Genomic DNA, 18,749 nt, shown 5'->3' with positions numbered 1-18,749 from the left:
GGAGTTTTGCAAAGATTCGCCCCTACTTAAATTAAGGCAATTGGTGATTAAATCGAGGTACAAGGTGGCATCCCGAGGGTGGTGCCATCGCGATATACTTCAACGACTGCGACCACCCTCTAGAACGCAGCACTCTTGGCTGCCATGTTGGATGAAGAAGGAAATCGGTCGTATGTAGCGGGATTCATAAGAGAGTTGAGTAGTTATGGTTGTTATGACAAATAGGCTAAGAATCAGCAGCCAAATAAATAGGAGATCTCAATTGCCTCAGAGTGAAGAGAGGGGGAATCTACCGGCAGAAGAGAACGGAGAGAAGAATGAATAGTAAGTAGGCGGAAGGTATTGGTATGTAGTACAAGTGGTAGTAGTTGGAGAAAAGAGGTCGAGTCGATTCGATTCGATCTAATATTGGTCGGAGTAAAGTGAAGGTTCAAGGAAGTCTTACTAGGTAAATCGGATTCAGTAACTGATTGATAACATTAGATAATAGGGAGCTAAGTAAGTGGGGTCGAGTCAAGTGATTCGGGGAAGACGGATCAAAGGTGGCGGAGGCCCAATTTTTACAGGTGGACCGGCATTACCTATGCCTAAATTAGGCTTAGTTGATGAAAGTCTTTAAGAGAAGTTTGCGACGGAAAGTCTACATAGGTGTATGCCTTATATTAGTAGTCAATTCAGCTTTTACAATGGTTCTTTATGTATTACAGTTTCTATGTTAACTGTATAAACAATATCGTTTAAATTCCTTACAGACTATTTACTTATATAAAAAGGTTATAAAAGCTAGTACCTAGGTAACTTAGGTACCTAAACATTGAACCCTCCGATGACGTGACGTGGGGCTTATACAAAACGGAGAAAATTGGCGCCGATGCACGGAGTATTCGAGAATTGAGACATGACCTAGGTATGCCTCTAGTACAGATTCTACCTATTCTCATGCTAGGGCAGTACAAAACTTACGTAGTGCGGGCAGAACTTCGGTAAGAGGAAAAAAAATTTGGAGTTTGTCTTCAAAGGTTTTTATCTTTTATCGGTTTATCGTGCTGCGGGTGAGGGTCAAGCTTTAACCTAGAGTGTACTTTAAATTTTCCCATCAGCTGCTATTCAATCTTCTTCGTCCCGTCTTTTTAACGGAGGAGTCGTCTCTGATTTATCTCTGATCTATAAATAAATCCTTCCCAGTATAACAAAAGTTAGGATCTGTGATACGCACTGACGACGATAATTAAGTTATAAGTTGCTTGACCTGCGCAACAAGGTCGGCAACCCGACGTCATGTTGTCTAGAGCCTTCGCGCACTCTGCGCGATTACCAGCGCTCTCAAGATCAGTTATAACAACTTCGGTATTTTCTAGAGTTTCTAGCAAAGCAATTCCAATCAGCCGGCCAGCTCCGATATGGGTGCGAGGTATGGCTAAGGACCGATCTCAAAAAGTGCCACCAAGTACGAGTTCAAACCCTCAATCTACTCCCAACCAACCTTCACCGAGCGCTACTCATTCTCAACCTGCGCGATCCTCTGAAGGCCCCGAATCCGAGTCCCCTGTCTCCAAACCCGACTTGAACTCTCTTCCCGATCTCACACAAGGTATTCCTTCAACTCTCGAATATGAGACGAGTGGCGCTACCGATAAGTCGGCGCTTACAGCCCTCGAAGAGACGCCAGAAACCCAAGCTGGTGGCCGTGGTCGTGGGGAGTTACCTGCGTCTGCATACGTAAGCTCAACAGAGAAGCGAAGGGCTAAGGTAGCCAATCGCATGTACGCCGCGTCGCTCGCACTAGGCATTGTTCTCTTAGGTTATCTAGGCCGGGACTGGGATGAGGAAGAAGCCAGAATGCATACCGATATCCCCAACGGCTGGTCGCTTGGACTATGGTGGAAGAGAATGATGGCTCGATTTGGTGACGTTACAAGTTATTATAGTGAACCCGCCTTCGAAAAGTTACTACCCGATCCCGACCCTATGTTCGAACGACCTTATACGCTATGCATTAGTCTCGAGGATCTGTTGGTACATAGCGAGTGGACGCGGGAGCACGGTTGGAGAGTCGCGAAGCGCCCCGGGGTAGATTATTTCTTACATTACCTCAGCCAGTACTACGAACTGGTGTTGTTTACGAGCGTTCCTTTCGCTATTGGAGAGCCTATAGTCCGAAAGCTGGATCCTTTCCGATTCATTGTGTGGCCCTTATTTAGAGAAGCTACCAAATATAAAGACGGCGAGATTGTCAAGGTTGGTTCTATTCATTTTCCGCAATCGTGTTCGTTCAGTGTCACTAAAACGTAACCTCGAAGGATTTATCTTACTTGAACCGTGATCTTTCTAAAGTCATTATAATCGATACGAAGGCTGAGCACGTTCGGAATCAACCCGAGAATGCGATCGTGCTTAACAAATGGACTGGAGACCCGAAGGACAAGGAACTTGTAGCATTAGTTCCGTTCCTAGAGTATATTCACACTATGCAATATAAGGATGTGCGCGAGGTTCTCAAGTCTTTCGAGGGCAAGCATATCCCAACAGAATTTGCGCGCCGGGAGGCGATAGCGCGCGCCGAGTTCCAGAAGCGGTATGAAACCGAGAAAAGGAAGCGGAAGAGCGGGATAGGTGCTCTAGGAAATATGCTCGGACTGAAGCCGAGTAACATGAGTTTAATGGTCCCTCTAGAAGGCGAGATTAGTCCGAGCGAAGCTTTTGCGCAAGGCAAAATGTTACAGGATATTGCGCGGGAGAGAGGTCGACGCAACTACGAAATGATGGAGGAGCAGATCCGTGAGAACGGAGAGAAGTGGCTTAAGGAGGAGCAAATGGCGAATGAGAAGCTCCAAGCCGAAGCTATGAGTAGTATGAAGTCGTCTTTCACGAACTGGTTTCTACCCACGAAAGAGTCGGAAAATTCTACCGACCCTAAAAAAGAGGCGTAGAGGGGTTAGGAATGCATGTAATCTATGAAAAATTGTATGATATGGAGAGCGCTCATTGGGGGGGGCGTCGAATTGGTCGCATCACGGTTGTATAAGAGGACTATGAGAACAGCCACTGCTACCACTATTACTACCATATTACCCCGGAACGAAACTCTACTCTGAAGCGGCGGCATCACACTTGCATAGGATGGATTATATTAAGATAGGGGAGAATCCACCACGGCTACGGCTAAAGAAAAAGGTGCTCATATCATATCTGAAGGTGTACCTGGAGGAAAAGGGACAACTTGAAGAAGGAGAGAAAGACGAAGGATACACGCCGAGATAAAACCTAATCTCTGTATTATTGTAGTATAAGTGAGCGACTCGAGGCTCGCCTACCCGGCCTCAGATTGCGGTGTATAGAATCCATCCAGCAGCTTCGAAGGAATCTTTTTGAAAGGAGATGTCATCATCATGTGATATTATGATAAATATTTTGCATCGTATTGTTTGTGTTGTGGTTACCCCTTGATACCAAAATAGCAAATAAGATGTAAATTTGATCTCAGATTTCCAGAAGGTGTACGTAGCAAAGTGAAACGACCCGTCGCCGCTATCATTGTCGCTATCATCCTTCTAGCCTCCCGTTCATGTAGTATCTCCCTATTGTTGCTTGGCATGAAAATGGATAATGATAGGGGGCAGCCACTTTAAGCCTTCGACGATGAGGTTGGGTTCTCGTCACCCCAAGCGTTGTGGTCACGACACCATTCACAATTCAGGTTGGTCTCGCATTGGAAATCTCTATAAGGGTAAATTAGTCGGTTATGAATAGTATATGTGACTATATTGTAAGAAATAAATAACGGGAAATAAAAGGCGGTCGTACTCGTCCTTGCACTTGCAGTACTCCTCGATCGAAGTGCAGTCCGGAGTGGCAGCAGCCGCAAACTCGGCAACCGGAGTCGGCGGAATCGGGGCTGTGTTAGATGGGACGGCCACGGCGACCACACCACCACAGATGGCGAGAGCGAGGGCAAAGAAGCTTGAAGAATGCATTTTTGGTTGGTTATATAAGACAGCACAGAACAAAATGTTTGAGTTGGTTACTTCGATGAGCAAATTCTCTCAAGAGCTGATGTATGAAGATCTATATATTTATAGAAAAAACGTAAGTACATTACCTACCTAAGTTATCTATAATGTTAGATATAGTTTCATAATCAAGATCCAAGCCGACTCCGTATGAATCTTAGCCGAAGGTATCACATATTCCCCCTTAGTCATAAGCGATCTTCGTTTACGGCAAGTAAACAAGCTGGTTTGGTAGACGGGCGCTTCTTGTACTCGCCGACTCTGACTCAAGCCCTGACAGGCTACGTGAAACGGAAGCATGGTAGAATAGTTACAGCAGAGATGGCTAGATGATATGAGGATCAACTTATCCCGTGGTCTTCTACCGCTAGATTTTCACCGCTATTTATTCTATTATGATATTACGGCAGATGTTGCAATATCACAACGCATCGTGTTCCCCCCCCCTTTTTTTTCCCTCTCTCTCTGTCTTTCGAGTATTCTTCCTCCTTTTCAGGCCACTTGCTAAGCAAGACTTTCGAAGAATCTTGAGGAAGCTTGATCCAAGGCAGGTACAAGCAGAACCAACGAATCATCTTGCCGTAGCACGATATCGTCCATGTGGATAAGTTCCCCTCGTGCTTATAGTTATTGTGAAGCATCCTCATGCCGCACAAAGGAAGCGAACCGTGGATGAGGATCTTTGTGGTATCAACCAAAACAAGAATTACTTTGAAACAGGAGTATGGTGAGCCGACGGGGAGCTAGGTATAGAGCCGTTATTGTAACTAACTGCCTGTATACAGAACGTTTCGTGCAACTAATCTGGTTTGTCGGTGTGTCAGCTATCTAAAATAGATCAATTTTAGAATTTACTGGTTAAGTCGCAAGGTATATATGTGAACTGAGAGGTTAAGTTTCTTTGACTTACAACATAATTATTTTTAAAACTAAGCCATAGTAATACTAATAAACCCATATTTCACTCTTCTAGATAAAATAATGCTTAGTATATACTATTTAGCTAGAAGAAGAGAAAAAAAGGTTAACTACTCCGAATACTGGGATGTAGAATTCCCCTGATCTTCTGATTTATGAAAATACATATCTCTTCCATATTCGATTCATCTAACGTGGCTTGAGTCGAGCCAAGAGATCAACAATCTTAGCAGCATACTTTTCATAATCTTCGGATGATGAATTATACATAATTCCCTAAAATTACGCCGGCTTAGCACTTGTAGAGATCCCAGAAGAGTAGAAGTAGGAGAGGCCGTAAAGCTTCAATCCCCTTCAATCCAGTACCTCACCCGTCCGTACCACCGAACTCCGGCCTAGAACAATCCAAAGGCCGGCTAGAGACGAATTGGAAAGCCATGTGCTACCATCCCGCGGTAGCACAACGACGACTCAGATCAAAACACCAACCCTATCCCTCGATCTTTTACGATTCACATCTAAGCGCCCAACCCCCCACACCTCAGGTCCCTCACCCGGTAATGATGCCGTCACACCAAACAATGGCAGATGACTAAGTAACTGCCATACATGGCCTGCGTATGCATGCGTACAAGTACGACATTGGATCTACCGAACGCACATAACCGTGTCGCCAAGCAGGGCGGTGTTCCACGTCGATCGGATCATGTAGCCTTCCGCCACCGTTAGCTTGACGCCTGTAAGGAGCAGCATATACCCCGTGTGCGATTTGGACTACTTACCGAGATTAGATTTTGAATAGAAGGGAAGAGAAAGAAGGGATGAATAAGAAACATCAGCACGTATTCTTAAGGTATCAACATAATAGCATCTCTTACAGACGGGTCGCCATATTACGAGGCCGAACGAGCAATGAAGCTTCGTAGTGGTAAGTGGTATCTTTAGTCACGATTAAATACTAGGTATCCCGGTCCCCTATTTCGCCGCACGCCCGTCTCCAGACCGAGGAGTCCCCCCCTCCTGAGTTTTATGTACAAATATCTAAATATACAGTAGCCCCTTTCGTACCCCAAGCTGTCATATGGTACATGACCGTCGTTAGAAGTAACCACTCGGATAACTAACGCCGCTTTAACTCCCCTCAGATAAACATTTAAAATGCCAGCTAAGACTCTGATATTGGTGATAACGATTAAAAAAAAAAAGATCTCCTCCCAAAAATGCGCGCTCGTGAGAGATAGCGAAACTTCATCTAGACGCCCCCTCACCCGTAAATATAAATACTCTAGATTGCTTCCAAAATGGAGTGACAAAGTCGGTAATAAAATGCTATTTTTCAAGTACCGCCGACCCCGTCTGAAAAAAGAAGTAATGGCCACTGCATGGTGGCCGTAGTGGTCGTAGGAGTCCCGTTGATAGGCACTGCCATACCCAGCCCGTTGGCCCCGGTGCCGTCAACATGTGTCCCGGGTCTCGGATCGGAACTACCTAGGGACATCAAAGCAGTAGCGCTATATCTCTCTTGGTTATCTACGATGGCGGCCGTCCAGTCCTGCCAGGTATTTCCTCCCGAAGGCTGCTGCCGCCACATTATATGTGCTGGTTGCGTCATCTGCGTAGTTTGCGTAGCGAATGTTGTAAGTGGATTGTGGTCCGTTGCTTGGACTTGAGCTTGAGCTTGTGCCTGCACCTGTACTTGGGCATGCGCGTGAGCATGAGCCTGCGCTTGAACTACGGCAACCTGCCCAGCTGCTTGCGCATATAGGAAAGGATTGTTCGGGTCGTAGGCGATAGTATTGGTTGGATGCGTAGTAGAGTCGGCGTACGAAAGCGAAGTGTATGTTCCCGACTCGGAACCTGCTTCTGTGTAGTAATTGTTGCGCTGTGCTGCGATGACGTGGCTTGCCGAGCCATTCACCGACTCTGTATCGTTATGGTTGGGGTTAGAATTTGGTACCGCAGGTAGACTAACGTAAGCTGGCGAGTGCGGGGACTGTTTAATTATGTCTTGTGATAGAGGTGGTTGCTGAACAGGATCGTTGGTCTTTTGAACTTGAGCGTGTTCTATCCAGGTGATGGTGCGGTCTATGATAGAGGATACGGCATCATGGAGACCCATACCGCAGTCTATGATAGTGGGCACGCTATTAGTGACTTACGAAATCAAAATCGAAATCGAAATATAAACTTACCCATCATATTGCCAGTCTCGGCGAGGAGAGTTAACCATAGTTTCATATCCTCACGAAGGGATTGGACCTCGGCCGCGTCGGTCTCATGCCGTCTCTCCCAGTGTGCAACCAAAGTCGAAAATATCGCTGTGACGTATATAGCAAGACAATACCATGTGGTGTCTAGAGACTTTAATCTGTACAGTTTATATAGAATCCCAAGCAAATCTTTTGCAGTATCTTCACATATCTTCGTGTTTTCAGCCATTATTTTTGAATTATTTGCTATACAGGCGGCCGGGTGCCGTAATGTGATCCCTAGAATACTTGTATTAGTAACCGGTGTGTAGATATCGTATTTGGGGTGAGGTCTAAGGGATCATTTATATGATTATCCATAGAAAATCCCGAAATATAAATCATAGGTAGAGTTTGTCGTTGAGCGTTTGGGGGCGCTTACTAAATTCGAGGGCCATATATTCAGCATAAAGGGCAAACATGGATTGATCATGCTCGGATTGCCCCATGCCACGGTACTTTAAGCCGGGAGGGAGATTTTCTCTCCACGTTTCGAGTTGTTCTTCGAGCGCCTCAATTACGGGAAGATATCTGCTCGGATCCTTTCTTGCGCAATATATGTTCGCAAACATCTCAAGAAATAACGCAGATATTCTGAAGGCAGAGACGCCAATCTCGTAGCGGCACGTGGCTGTTCTTGTGGTATCAACTCCGTCCTCAGTTAGAAGTTCATCCGGTATCGTCTCTGGAAATTCAGTATCGATATCTTCCAACCGAATGGGCATAGGACGTCCCATTCGGCCGTTTAATGTAACAGCTGTCGAAACAATGGCCCACCATATCCGTTTTCGAAGCTCATTCTCAAGGTTAGTTTCCTCGCCGGGGCTCTTCCAGGCGCGGTGCAAGTTAAGTTCGATAGCCATAGCTAGAGTATAGTTGCTTAACATATTACTAGTTGTAGACTTAGGAAACCGCATTGTGTGCACACAGAGCATAGCTAAGGCTTGAACGTCGTACAGGGTCTTGGATGTGGAGAGGTCGAAAAACTTGCTTAAAGCAAAGTGATAATGTTTATTAGATAAGTCGTTTAAGCGAGCCCTCTGGTCAGGTTGTTCCCGATTCCGAATTCCATATTGGAGGTATATCGAGGCAAATACTAGATGAATCATGGTAGTTTCGGCTACCGTAGGCTTGAAATTAGGGTCGTCGTAAAGACGCGATAGCTGAGGCGATTATTTAATGAGTTAAAACTAAATATATGTAGGTATAACAATGTGTACTTACGAGTGTCATAAAGGTGGGCTTATGTAGGATTGGGTGAAAGGGGTAAATCATGAGGAAATACCATTCGGCGTACGTGAAAGCGTCATCTCTAGGTGGATAGTCGACATGTAATACCGGGTTGATATTCGTAACAGACTGCATCATAGCCTGGGCGGATTTGTTGTAAACCGGAGTGTGAGCTGGAGCATCAGGAGAGGGCTCGTCCATGTCCGGTGCATCGAACGATCCGATATCTATGGTGCTTCCGAGAATTGATAAAGTCGTGCCTTTGATGGAACTCAGAGGAGCCTGGTCCGCACCAACTCCTATATGAGCGTCTGTCGGTCTTGGCTCGACAGCAGAACGCAATGTGCTTGCGTAAGGTATACTAGAGAGTCGATTTCGATCCTTCGTCCAAGTAGATGATCCAGGTTGGTTCCATTGAGTCTTTCCTATGGAAATAGAATCTGGTATCTGACCGCTTAGATTATCAATACCCCCATCAGTAGAGTTATTGGCCGAAGAGAATGAACGCGAGTGTTTAATTTCAACACCATTTTGATAAAGAAGCTTTTCCAATTCTCGAATATGATTTAACATATCAGTCTTCTCGCGCTCTAACTGTTGCATATATCCTCTTCGCTCCGTCCGGCCTGTGACTCGATCTGTTACGTAACATTCGAGGTTCTGATTGATGCAATGCGAACAACCCTCGGGTAGAGCATCGCAGCGGATCTTGCGAACCTAACGTGATCTATGTTAGATCTCGGCTGCTTGGTATTGGACAAAGGAGTGAAGAAGCACGGCGTGGCTAAATTCGAAGAACGGTGTCGTTTGGGGGGAGGGATTCGGTGCAACGATTGTCTCTCTCTCTCTCTCGTTCCTCCTTTATTTCTTCCTCTAATGTAACCGGATGTTCAGATTAAAAAACATACCTTACACCGGTCGCATGCTTGTCCGGTCCTTGTGTAGGATTGAAGTTTGCTCTTTACGACACTCGAGAAATCGCTAGGAGCGGCACGGTCGCGGTCTAGGCGAGGCAGCTTGCATTTGGCGGCGCCATCGGAAGGGTCGAGGTCGGTAACGTCACCAGGCCGTTTCGGCGGACGGCCTGGAGGCATGGCAACACGAAGCTTTAGAGGCCCGCGATTTAGGAAAGAAAAAAAAAACCTACAAACCTACAAGACCTGCGGTTCGTTGGCGCACAATGGTTGGAGCTTGTTTCGCGACAAATCGAAAATGGAGTTTCCCGAAACTCTAAGACCGGACGACTTGGGGAGGGCCTTACCTAATAAGAGCTAGCTAACAGGTAGCAGGAGAACCTTGGAAGGCAGTACCTAAACAGCAGGAGGCAGTTGAAATTCAGTACAAGCACTCAAGGTACGCAATGCAGGCTTGCAGGCGTGCATGTATTGTATGTATTGCATGTATGTACCTATATTAGCGTACATTATGTACATCTTACCCAGATAAGGGTGCATTTGATACATGTATACATATATACAAGTACACGGACTCTGAAAGTCTATGCCATTGTGCAGTTAGTCAATCTGAGCTCAACTTTAAAAGAGCTTAATCCAAATTAGCTTTATGTGCACAGCCTCCCTTTTCAAGTTTATTTTCAAGTTTACCTATGTATTAATTATTGTGTATAGGAAGGAATACGAAATGTCCGTCACAGGAAATGTCAAGTCAACGGGGGGAAACGGAATATGCCGCCGTGCTCGGTCTTGATTCTAAAACCCGTCGCGCATTATTCAGATCGAACGGGTCTCAACCAACGATATGGAGATGACGGGACCACGGGGATTTTTTTATTTTTTTTAATTGTTAGTGATATCAACGCAAGGTGCAGTCAGGGTGCCATCAGGGCGTCTACTTGTCTCATTCGCTATTCGCTATTCGCTACCCGCCATGAAAACCTCCACCTAAGAACGACATGTCTGTTTCTGCATAGCTCGTGCCAGCCAGGACGCAAGGAGCCGACCAAGTCGGGGTTTTGTCTAGAATCAGGAATCCGATCGATAATCAGAGATTACGTGCGAGTGCGAATCCGAGCATCATCAGCAGACGATACAAAGCTTCAAGCGTCTCGATCGAACCATCCTGCAAATCAATAAAGGTATTCATCGGTAATCGGATTGGAATTCTAACGACAGCCGATTATGACGGACCTGTGGCTTACTAGGGAGATCAACCTCATACGATACGGATGTTTAAAAGATAAAGTCAGATCATAAAATTAACGGTATAATTATAGTTGTCATATACTAGGTTAGTTAGTTAACTATACTATATTAACTTCTCAGTTCTAAAATTGCAGGAAAAAAAAAGGAAACACTTCCAATTATACAAAATTTCTGTTATACAAAAACCGTACTAGCGTCCTTCAGGAGCCTCTCGACTTTTGCTTAAGCTCTAGAGATAGGGTCTTGGCTTGAAACCTAAGCGTATATTAAACCAGGTTACTAATAATACGTAGGTAAGTAGCCCCGGTCACAATGGGGTTTCTAGAAGGATGGGTAACATAGATGACGGAGCCGCCATAATTACGCAACAAAATAAGAACCTAAAATAGACTTACCATGATGGATATTAAGGGACTATGCTTCAATTTGAATAGGAGAATATAATTTTCATTTCTATTTCCATTTCTGTTTATATGTTCATAATTTGGCTATGCTAGGGAGTGTCGGTACCGAAGCCATAAGAATCCCTATCTTAGATTATCATATCATAAGCTTTACCTGCTTCGTCCGCTTCACTTTTTTCTATATTAGTATACACGGCGAAGAATGTTGGGGGCGGTGATGGCTTAAAATGTGATTGATGAAACGAAATGAACCAGATGGTCGGGTCAGCACAACATTATCAGATATCCGACACGGTTCCAATTATTTATTATATTTATTAGATCTATTTATTAGTATGTCATGAGACTTAGTGGTAGCCTCGTCATACCATTCCTTAAAGTTGAGATGTGACGATTGTCTGAAAAAAGGGGTTTAAGTTACCAGGAAGCAGGAAGATACATACCGATAACGAAATATCTAACATAAAATAGTAAGCGAACCAGCTGCTGTCAACTGTTCGTCGTGCCCCTCCAAGATACCTAATGTACCCCTCTCCGCTAGTGAAACCTAGTGAAACCCACTATCAGTTATCATTCCAAACACTTAACTACACTACTGCATAGTTGAAGTATCATCACCATTCACCCCGGCGACTTAAATTTATAACTCTTTTGATACTACAAAGTCGGAATTACGGAATTTGCCAACGGGCTAGCTAATAACAATGGCCCCTCCAAGCAATATTCAAGTAGCATCATCAAGCTTCATAGAAACTATCAAACTCGAACACGTGCCTTCAACATATACAGTTCTCGTTGGTCTCTTTAAGGACGTTACAAACGCAGAGTTCCTACAACAGCAACTTCTTAGTCGGAATGCCGAGTATGAGTATGCTTTCATCGATGCCAGTTCTGTATGTTCCCGTCTTTTAAATTTTATACCTATTATGTCGTCTATGTACTCTCATTTCCTAAGATAGGTGTATAAATACGTATACCTATATAAATCGGAATATGAAAACATTTACATACTTGTTATATTTATACATTCAACTTATAAGACTAAAAATAAGTACAAATAATGTTAAAAATAAGCTATACTAATCTGATTATCTCACCACCAATAGATAATATCTCGTGTTCAAGTCTTAGCCGCCGTATACAAAGCGATAACGATACATATGAGCGGTAGCATGAAAACGCCCAATGTTCATTCTGAGATTGTGTGCTCCCTCAGCCCAAACAACAATGTACGTAGCAATACGTCTCGCCCCTTCTTATTTCACTCTCATCCATAAACTTGTTAACTTATTCCTATATCTAACAATATCCAGATCTCAGAAGCTTACCGCCGCTTCGGTATCACACCAAGTAGCAAATACCTAATCATTGTCAAAGTACTAGTATCACCCTCTACCCTCACACCCGAAGCAGTACAGCAGCACCTCCTTGATAATGTTCAAGGCACACCCACCCAATTCACAGACGAGGTCCTGCAATCGGGCCTTACAGATCGGGCTAAGGTGCGCAAGTACTACAAGCTGAACGGCATTGGCTGGCTAGACGGTATTAAGGATGAGTCCCTCCAACGTAGAGAGACCGAGCTACTAGTGATTGGGAGCATGGCACTGAGAAGTCTCTAACTATAGATATTAAGGCGAAGCGCAAAAAGGACGTAGTTAGGTAACCATATATAACATTAATAGTGGCTATTGATAGCTTTCGGTTTTACAACCGTAAGTTTCCCCCTAGCAAATTGAGGTGATCCTGCTCTCCCCTGATAGTAAATATTTATATCGAAATCCTATTAATTCGTAATTCATTGCGCCCGCACACCTAGACGTAGTAGGGTATTTGTGTGCTTCTCTATCGAGTCCCCTATTGGTACTCAACTCGCCTTATGCTGCAGCTGTTCTAACTCGTAACCCCTAACTTTAATACACCTCACGCCGTCGCTAATCCTAGAGAAGTCTTAAAACGCCTCTTAATCTCATTCCACATGGCATCACGCCCGCTCTTCGTTCTTGCTACTGCGTCCTTATTTTCGTTCGCTCTCCTGAGTAAGTACTTCATGCACTCGCCTGTTGTACCCCAAACGATGTACTTATAAGCCTTTGGCACGTCACCCTTGTCCCGGACATAGCCGTCGCATCGCCGTGACGCGCAGACTAGCTCGCAACTGACCTCATCCGCCATGCCCTGTAGCTGTGCAATCGCCAACTCCGTGGTACGGTCGGACTGCTCGCTATCTCGGATTGCCCGTGCCCGGCGCACCGACTCTAGATTATGAGACCCTAATATAATACTGACACGCGGGAATTTGAGGTCTTCTTCCGGCGACTTTAACACGGAACCCCACTGCCGGCAGATAAGGCTCGTCGTTATTCCATTGTACGTCGCGTCTGTGTCGGCTTTGGTATCGTGGATGATGTACCGTGGATCTGAGCCGAGGTATGCGCCACGCACGAGTTTGACACCTAACGTGAATCCCTCCTTGGCCGCCACCGCGAGGTGTTCACCAAGTGTCGCTGCTGTGGATTTCAGATAAGCTTGATATGTGCCATAGATAAGAGCATGACCAGGTATCTTGTTATGCTTGCGCTGGTACTCTAAGGTCCAGTCGTCGATGCCGGCCTGAACCGTCATCTGTTCGGCATCGAATAGCAGAGGCACATCCCTCTCCGCAGCCAGGGCACATATTTCGTCGATAGCCTTGCGCAGATGCTTCGGCGGTGGTAGGCGATTCTTGAGCGCATACAATGCTTGTCGTCCGGCACCAGTAAACTTGAGCGCGACGAAGTCCCCAGGCTGCGCGAGTCTCACCGTCTCTAAAGTTCCTGCCGCCCAGGGACTAATTTCGTTACGTACGCATTCCTCGGCTACGGATCCCTCTTCACACGCCGAGAGCTTCTGAGTCTGTGCGTCGGTGAGGACGATCTCTCGGGCGTACCCCAGGATAACACCCGTAAAGCCGATCTTCTTGAGGCTGTCGATAGTATGATGAACCTCAGCCGCATTCTCACCCGCGCAGAATTGCGCGTAGAACGTCTTCTTTAAGAACCAGCGGAGCAAGGGGTTTTTATCTGGGTTTAGGACTGGCTGGTTGGAGTGTGCGAGGATGTTCATGATGGCCAATGAAGGAGGTAATAGAATTGGAGAAGATGATATGCTAGTAGTGGCTAGGTTACGTAGCACTGTGGACAGAGGAAGAACTGATAGTGGCGCGGATTTTGCCATCGGAATCGAGTCACCCGGTACTTCTGAGGGAAGATGGCTTACAGATGCCGTAGCAGCTAAAGCAGATTGGTCTGCGGGTGGTGAAGGTCTCGTTGAGGAAGAGTGTATCTTCCTTCTCGTCGTCGAGACTACCCTGAGTTTTTGGTTCGAGCCATTGCGACTTACGACATAAAGGCCGCATTGCGGATTCCTTATCGCATTTACATATATTGGCAGAAGGGACGACCTGCTTAACACCGAACTTCGTATCATTGTTAGCGTTTCGCGGTACTTGGACGACCTTGAAAGTTGAAAGTAAACTGGATAGGTTATGAGAGATAAAGGATGGTAAAGTATGAGCGAGGGATATAGGTAGGAATAACACGAATGGGAGTGCTTATGCAAATATAATGAACAAACAGGAACAATGGAAAGTATCAGTATGGGAGCGGGATGCTGTACTTTAACTACATATATGTATCTTAGATTTCTACTGCTGTGTATTTTAGGTGAACTCTTTATCTCCGGCATCGCAACGATCTCAGTCGCGTTGCTAAATGAAACCCGACTGGAGCGCATCGAACGGCATCAAGGAAAAACCTCGAGAATAGCGAATAGTCTACCTCGAAGCTCCGATATTCCAATCACGACTCAATGACAATCCACCGGGAGTTCTTATCATTGATGATCACGTGGACCCATTGAGTTCAAGAATGCCGTCTATAGCCGTGATGCAAAGATGCAGCAAATGCAGCCATTGTCCAATCAGAAGCCGCATCGTGGGGCAGCGGCATGAGAGGACCCGGAAGAGTGAGTAATAGACTGAGGCTAGTGCGCGTAGTCGACCTGACAATCCCCTGGCATATTGTGGTCCGGTCCGGCTGCTGAAGGTGGCCGAATATAGCAAGAATAACCTGCGCAGAGATTCTCCATGGTTCGAGGCCTCCGCGCTTAACGTGGGGTACACTAACCTAAGCCGACTGGTAGACCCTGACATAGGTTTGCAGAGAGATTATATGCGACGTTGGCCGAACCCGCTGATTCATAATGATGGCTTGTCGGGTAAACTATAACGTAACTCGATCTCATGGAAGTAAGCCATGTGCCTTATTAGCCAACTAGCAGCCCGTGATCATATCTCTTTGACACAATCCTCACCAGCCAGAATGCTGCCAAAAAAAAAGGTCCCATACTATGATGACCAGTATCTCTTTTTGAGGGCATTCTGCCAGCGTCTCAGTAGTCATGACAACCTTTATCTTTCTCTGTGGTGTACCTAGGTAGATACCGCGTCCCATCCGAACAAGTGGGTAAGCTGTCTAGTGCGGTTATTATAGTACTACTCCTATGCATGGAGCCGCAGTGTAGATATACTGTTAAGGCCGAGACCGAGCTAAAGCCTACAGCCCTTTGCGACGCTCTCGGCACAACGCGGATGTAAGTGGGTGTCTACAAATCCGTGATGTTAATAACCCTAGTTTCATGTCGTTTTCTCCTCAAGTTGGGTGACCTTTCCGATATGCCTCCGGATGAACTCGATATATCCAACAGACCGGCCTTTAGCAAGAGACACCATATCCTGGGCAGCACCGTATGCGAATCCGAATATGAGGCCTTTTCTAGCAGTCCTCGCAGTTTCCGCAGCTGAAAAGCGATCTACATTGAGATAAGCCATTAGATCAGGATAAATCAAAGCGACTAAATCAAAAGTGAAAAAAGAAAGAAAGAAAGAAAAGAAAAGAAAAGAAAACCCATACTCCAAAAACTGAAGCCACCAGCTACAGCTAGACTGGCCATCACGGTGCTGAAAAGATCCTTGGTGCCTCGGTATACATCAAACAGATTCTCGGCACAGAACATGGAGGTACTCAGAACACTGAGTCTCACACCGACCTTAAATCCTTCCTTCAACCCACCATATGCCAAATGGTAGTTCTTGCTCTTGTGGTATAGGTACCACCCGGTTGTAGTTGTAGGTAGTCTATGAGCATGTTCGGCTCTAAATCGTAAGCCGGCCATCTTACTACCTTGAGCGAGACCCAAAGTCATGCCTACACCAAATGCTGTCAACGCCGCAGCTGGAATACGAATTAAAGGCGGAATGGATAAGCGAGAATCTTTCCATAGCTGAGCATATTCTTCTCGAGTGGGAGACCACTGACGTCTAACCTCGCTGTCGCTGTCGGATTCTGTCATATTGGACTATACTGGACCGAACTGGACTGGACTATAATCTTGATATAAGTAGTTGTACAAGAATATTGTATGGTGTTAATTATGGTGTTAATTATTCGGTTCGGCAGAAATAATTAATCTTTGCAGGTTTAGGCAAGTGGGAAAGCTTTAAGAACAAGAGGCAACCCCGTTGGGTTGCACAATAGCCTTGAGTTTACGTCGAAACCAAACCAAGCCAAACGATTGATTTGATTGGTTAAATCTCGTAAAATGGCCATCTAGCCTCGGCGCGCCAAAAAAAGTCGCATAACCATATTTTAAAATAAAAAATCTTTTTTAAAAATAATATAATTTTTAAATTTATTTAATAATAATAATAATAATAATAATAATAATAATATTTTAAAATTAAATAAATAAATTTTAAATAAATTTAAAATAAATTTAAAATATTATATAAAAATATTTTTTATTATTTATATTAAAAAATAAAATATTATTATAAAAAATTAATAAAATAATTAATAAAAAATAAAAATAATTAATAAATATAATAAATAAAATTTATTTAAAATAAAATCAATTATTTATATTAAATAAATTAAAAAACTATTATAAAAAATTAATAAAATAATAAATAAAAATAAAAAAATTAATAAATATTACATAAATAATTAATAAATATAAAAACTAATAAAATTTATATTATTTTATTATTTTAAATTTAAAATTATTACATTATAATAACAATATTAATTAATATAAAAAAATAAAAAATAAAATATAAATTTTTTATTAAAATTATTAAATTAATATAGTAAATTAAAATAATATAATAATATAAATTTTATTAATTTATATATTTTTTAATAATTTTTATTTTAAAAAAAATTTAAATTATAAAAAAAATTAAATTATAAATAAATATAATTTTAAAAATATTAATAAAATTAAAATTTATAAATATAATAAATATTTAAAAAGTTTATTTATTAAAAAATTTAAAATAATATAAATTTTAATTTTTTTTAAAAAAAAATAAAAAACTTAAATATAAAAAAAAGTTTATTTTTTAAAAGTTTTTTTAAAATAAAATAAAATATAATAATATTTTAAATAATAAATTTCGATTAAATAAAAAAATATATAAAAATAAATTTAAATAAAAAATATTTAAATTAATAAAATTAATAAATTATAATATTTTAAAATTTGTTAATTTATACGTTTATTAATCATTTACGTAATATTTATTAATTTTTTATAATAAGTTTTAAATTTATTTAATATAAATAATATTTATTATTTATTATTTATTATATTAATTTTTTATAATAATTTTTTAATTTATTTAATATAAATAATAAATTATATTATTTTTATTTATAATATTATTACATTATAAAATTTAAAATTTATTTTATTATTAAATATATATTAAATAATTTTAAAATAAATAAATTATAATTAAATATTTTTATAAAAATTTTATAAATTTTTTTAATATTTTAATTTATAAATCATAATTTTTTTAAAAAATTTAAAAAAAATAAATATATTAATTTTTAATAAATTAATATTATATTATAATTAAAATAATAATTTAATATAAATAACTTTTTAATATTTTAATAAATATTAATAAATAAAAATAATAAATTATTTTATTATTAAATAAAAATATATTAAATATATTTATTTTAAAATATTAATATAATTTTAATTAAAAATAATAAAATATTTAATAATAAAATATAAAAATTTAAATAAATATTATAAATAATTATAAAAATAATTAAATTTAAACATATTAATTTTAAATAAAAATTTTAATAAAAATATTAAATTTTATAAAATAAATATTATTATTATTATAATTTATTAAAATAATAAAATTTAAATAAAAATAAAAATAAAAAATAAAAAATAAAAAATAAAAATAAAAATAAAAAATAAAAATAAAAAATAAAAATAAAAAATAAAAATAAAAATAATTTTTTTCATATAAAATAAAATAAAAACTATTGCTATTAATACACCCTCATTTTGCTATCGAAAGTTTATTGGTACACCTTATACAATAAGTACATCCCCACCAATTTTTTCAATTTAATTAATTATATTACATTTTAACCTTTTAATTTTCATAATTTATTTAATTTTACAAGTTAATATATAAAATTTATATCATTATTTTCGCTTTAATTAAAGCTTTTTAATAATATAATTTTTAATTAATTATATATATTATTTTAAAAATTATTTAAATATATATATATATTTAATTAAATGTAAATATAATTGTAAAAAAACCTTTTTATAAAACTTTTTTTTAAAACTTTATTAAATATATTAATTTTAATAATTTATTTAATTTTATATTTTAATATATAAAGTTTATATCGT

General features: G+C 40.8%; 5 protein-coding genes across 5 annotated transcripts; 2 read left to right on the top strand and 3 right to left on the bottom strand.

The window, feature by feature from the left end:
• Positions 1–1,278: 1,278 nt before the first annotated feature.
• On the top strand, positions 1,279–2,930 carry GL218_07772 (Mitochondrial import inner membrane translocase subunit TIM50; the record flags this gene model as incomplete). The annotated part of the gene is made up of 2 exons (XM_033584545.1): positions 1,279–2,238; positions 2,301–2,930. The coding sequence occupies 2 exons, from the start codon at positions 1,279–1,281 to the stop codon at positions 2,928–2,930; spliced, it is 1,590 nt and encodes a 529-aa protein (XP_033441107.1).
• A 3,334-nt stretch (positions 2,931–6,264) lies between these two features.
• GL218_07771 (Transcriptional activator protein acu-15) lies at positions 6,265–9,501 on the bottom strand (the record flags this gene model as incomplete). The annotated part of the gene is made up of 5 exons (XM_033584544.1): positions 6,265–7,055; positions 7,121–7,417; positions 7,560–8,340; positions 8,402–9,124; positions 9,316–9,501. The coding sequence occupies 5 exons, from the start codon at positions 9,499–9,501 to the stop codon at positions 6,265–6,267; spliced, it is 2,778 nt and encodes a 925-aa protein (XP_033441108.1).
• Positions 9,502–11,677: 2,176 nt separating this feature from the next.
• Positions 11,678–12,595, top strand: GL218_07770 (uncharacterized protein; the record flags this gene model as incomplete). The annotated part of the gene is made up of 3 exons (XM_033584543.1): positions 11,678–11,866; positions 12,080–12,202; positions 12,287–12,595. 3 exons carry the CDS (start codon positions 11,678–11,680, stop codon positions 12,593–12,595), a joined length of 621 nt encoding a protein of 206 aa, XP_033441109.1.
• Positions 12,596–12,896: 301 nt separating this feature from the next.
• On the bottom strand, positions 12,897–14,441 carry GL218_07769 (putative proline dehydrogenase, mitochondrial; the record flags this gene model as incomplete). The annotated part of the gene is made up of 1 exon (XM_033584542.1): positions 12,897–14,441. The coding sequence occupies one exon, from the start codon at positions 14,439–14,441 to the stop codon at positions 12,897–12,899; it is 1,545 nt and encodes a 514-aa protein (XP_033441247.1).
• A 1,207-nt stretch (positions 14,442–15,648) lies between these two features.
• Positions 15,649–16,364, bottom strand: GL218_07768 (uncharacterized protein; the record flags this gene model as incomplete). Its single annotated transcript, XM_033584541.1, has 2 exons — positions 15,649–15,824; positions 15,926–16,364. The coding sequence occupies 2 exons, from the start codon at positions 16,362–16,364 to the stop codon at positions 15,649–15,651; spliced, it is 615 nt and encodes a 204-aa protein (XP_033441274.1).
• Between the last annotated feature and the right edge of the window lie 2,385 nt (positions 16,365–18,749).

The sequence above is a fragment of the Daldinia childiae genome (genome assembly GCF_008694065.1).
Source record: "Daldinia childiae strain JS-1345 chromosome Unknown Scaffold10, whole genome shotgun sequence".
Classification (NCBI taxonomy): domain Eukaryota; kingdom Fungi; phylum Ascomycota; class Sordariomycetes; order Xylariales; family Hypoxylaceae; genus Daldinia; species Daldinia childiae.
This window is presented reverse-complemented; position numbering and strand designations above follow the sequence as displayed.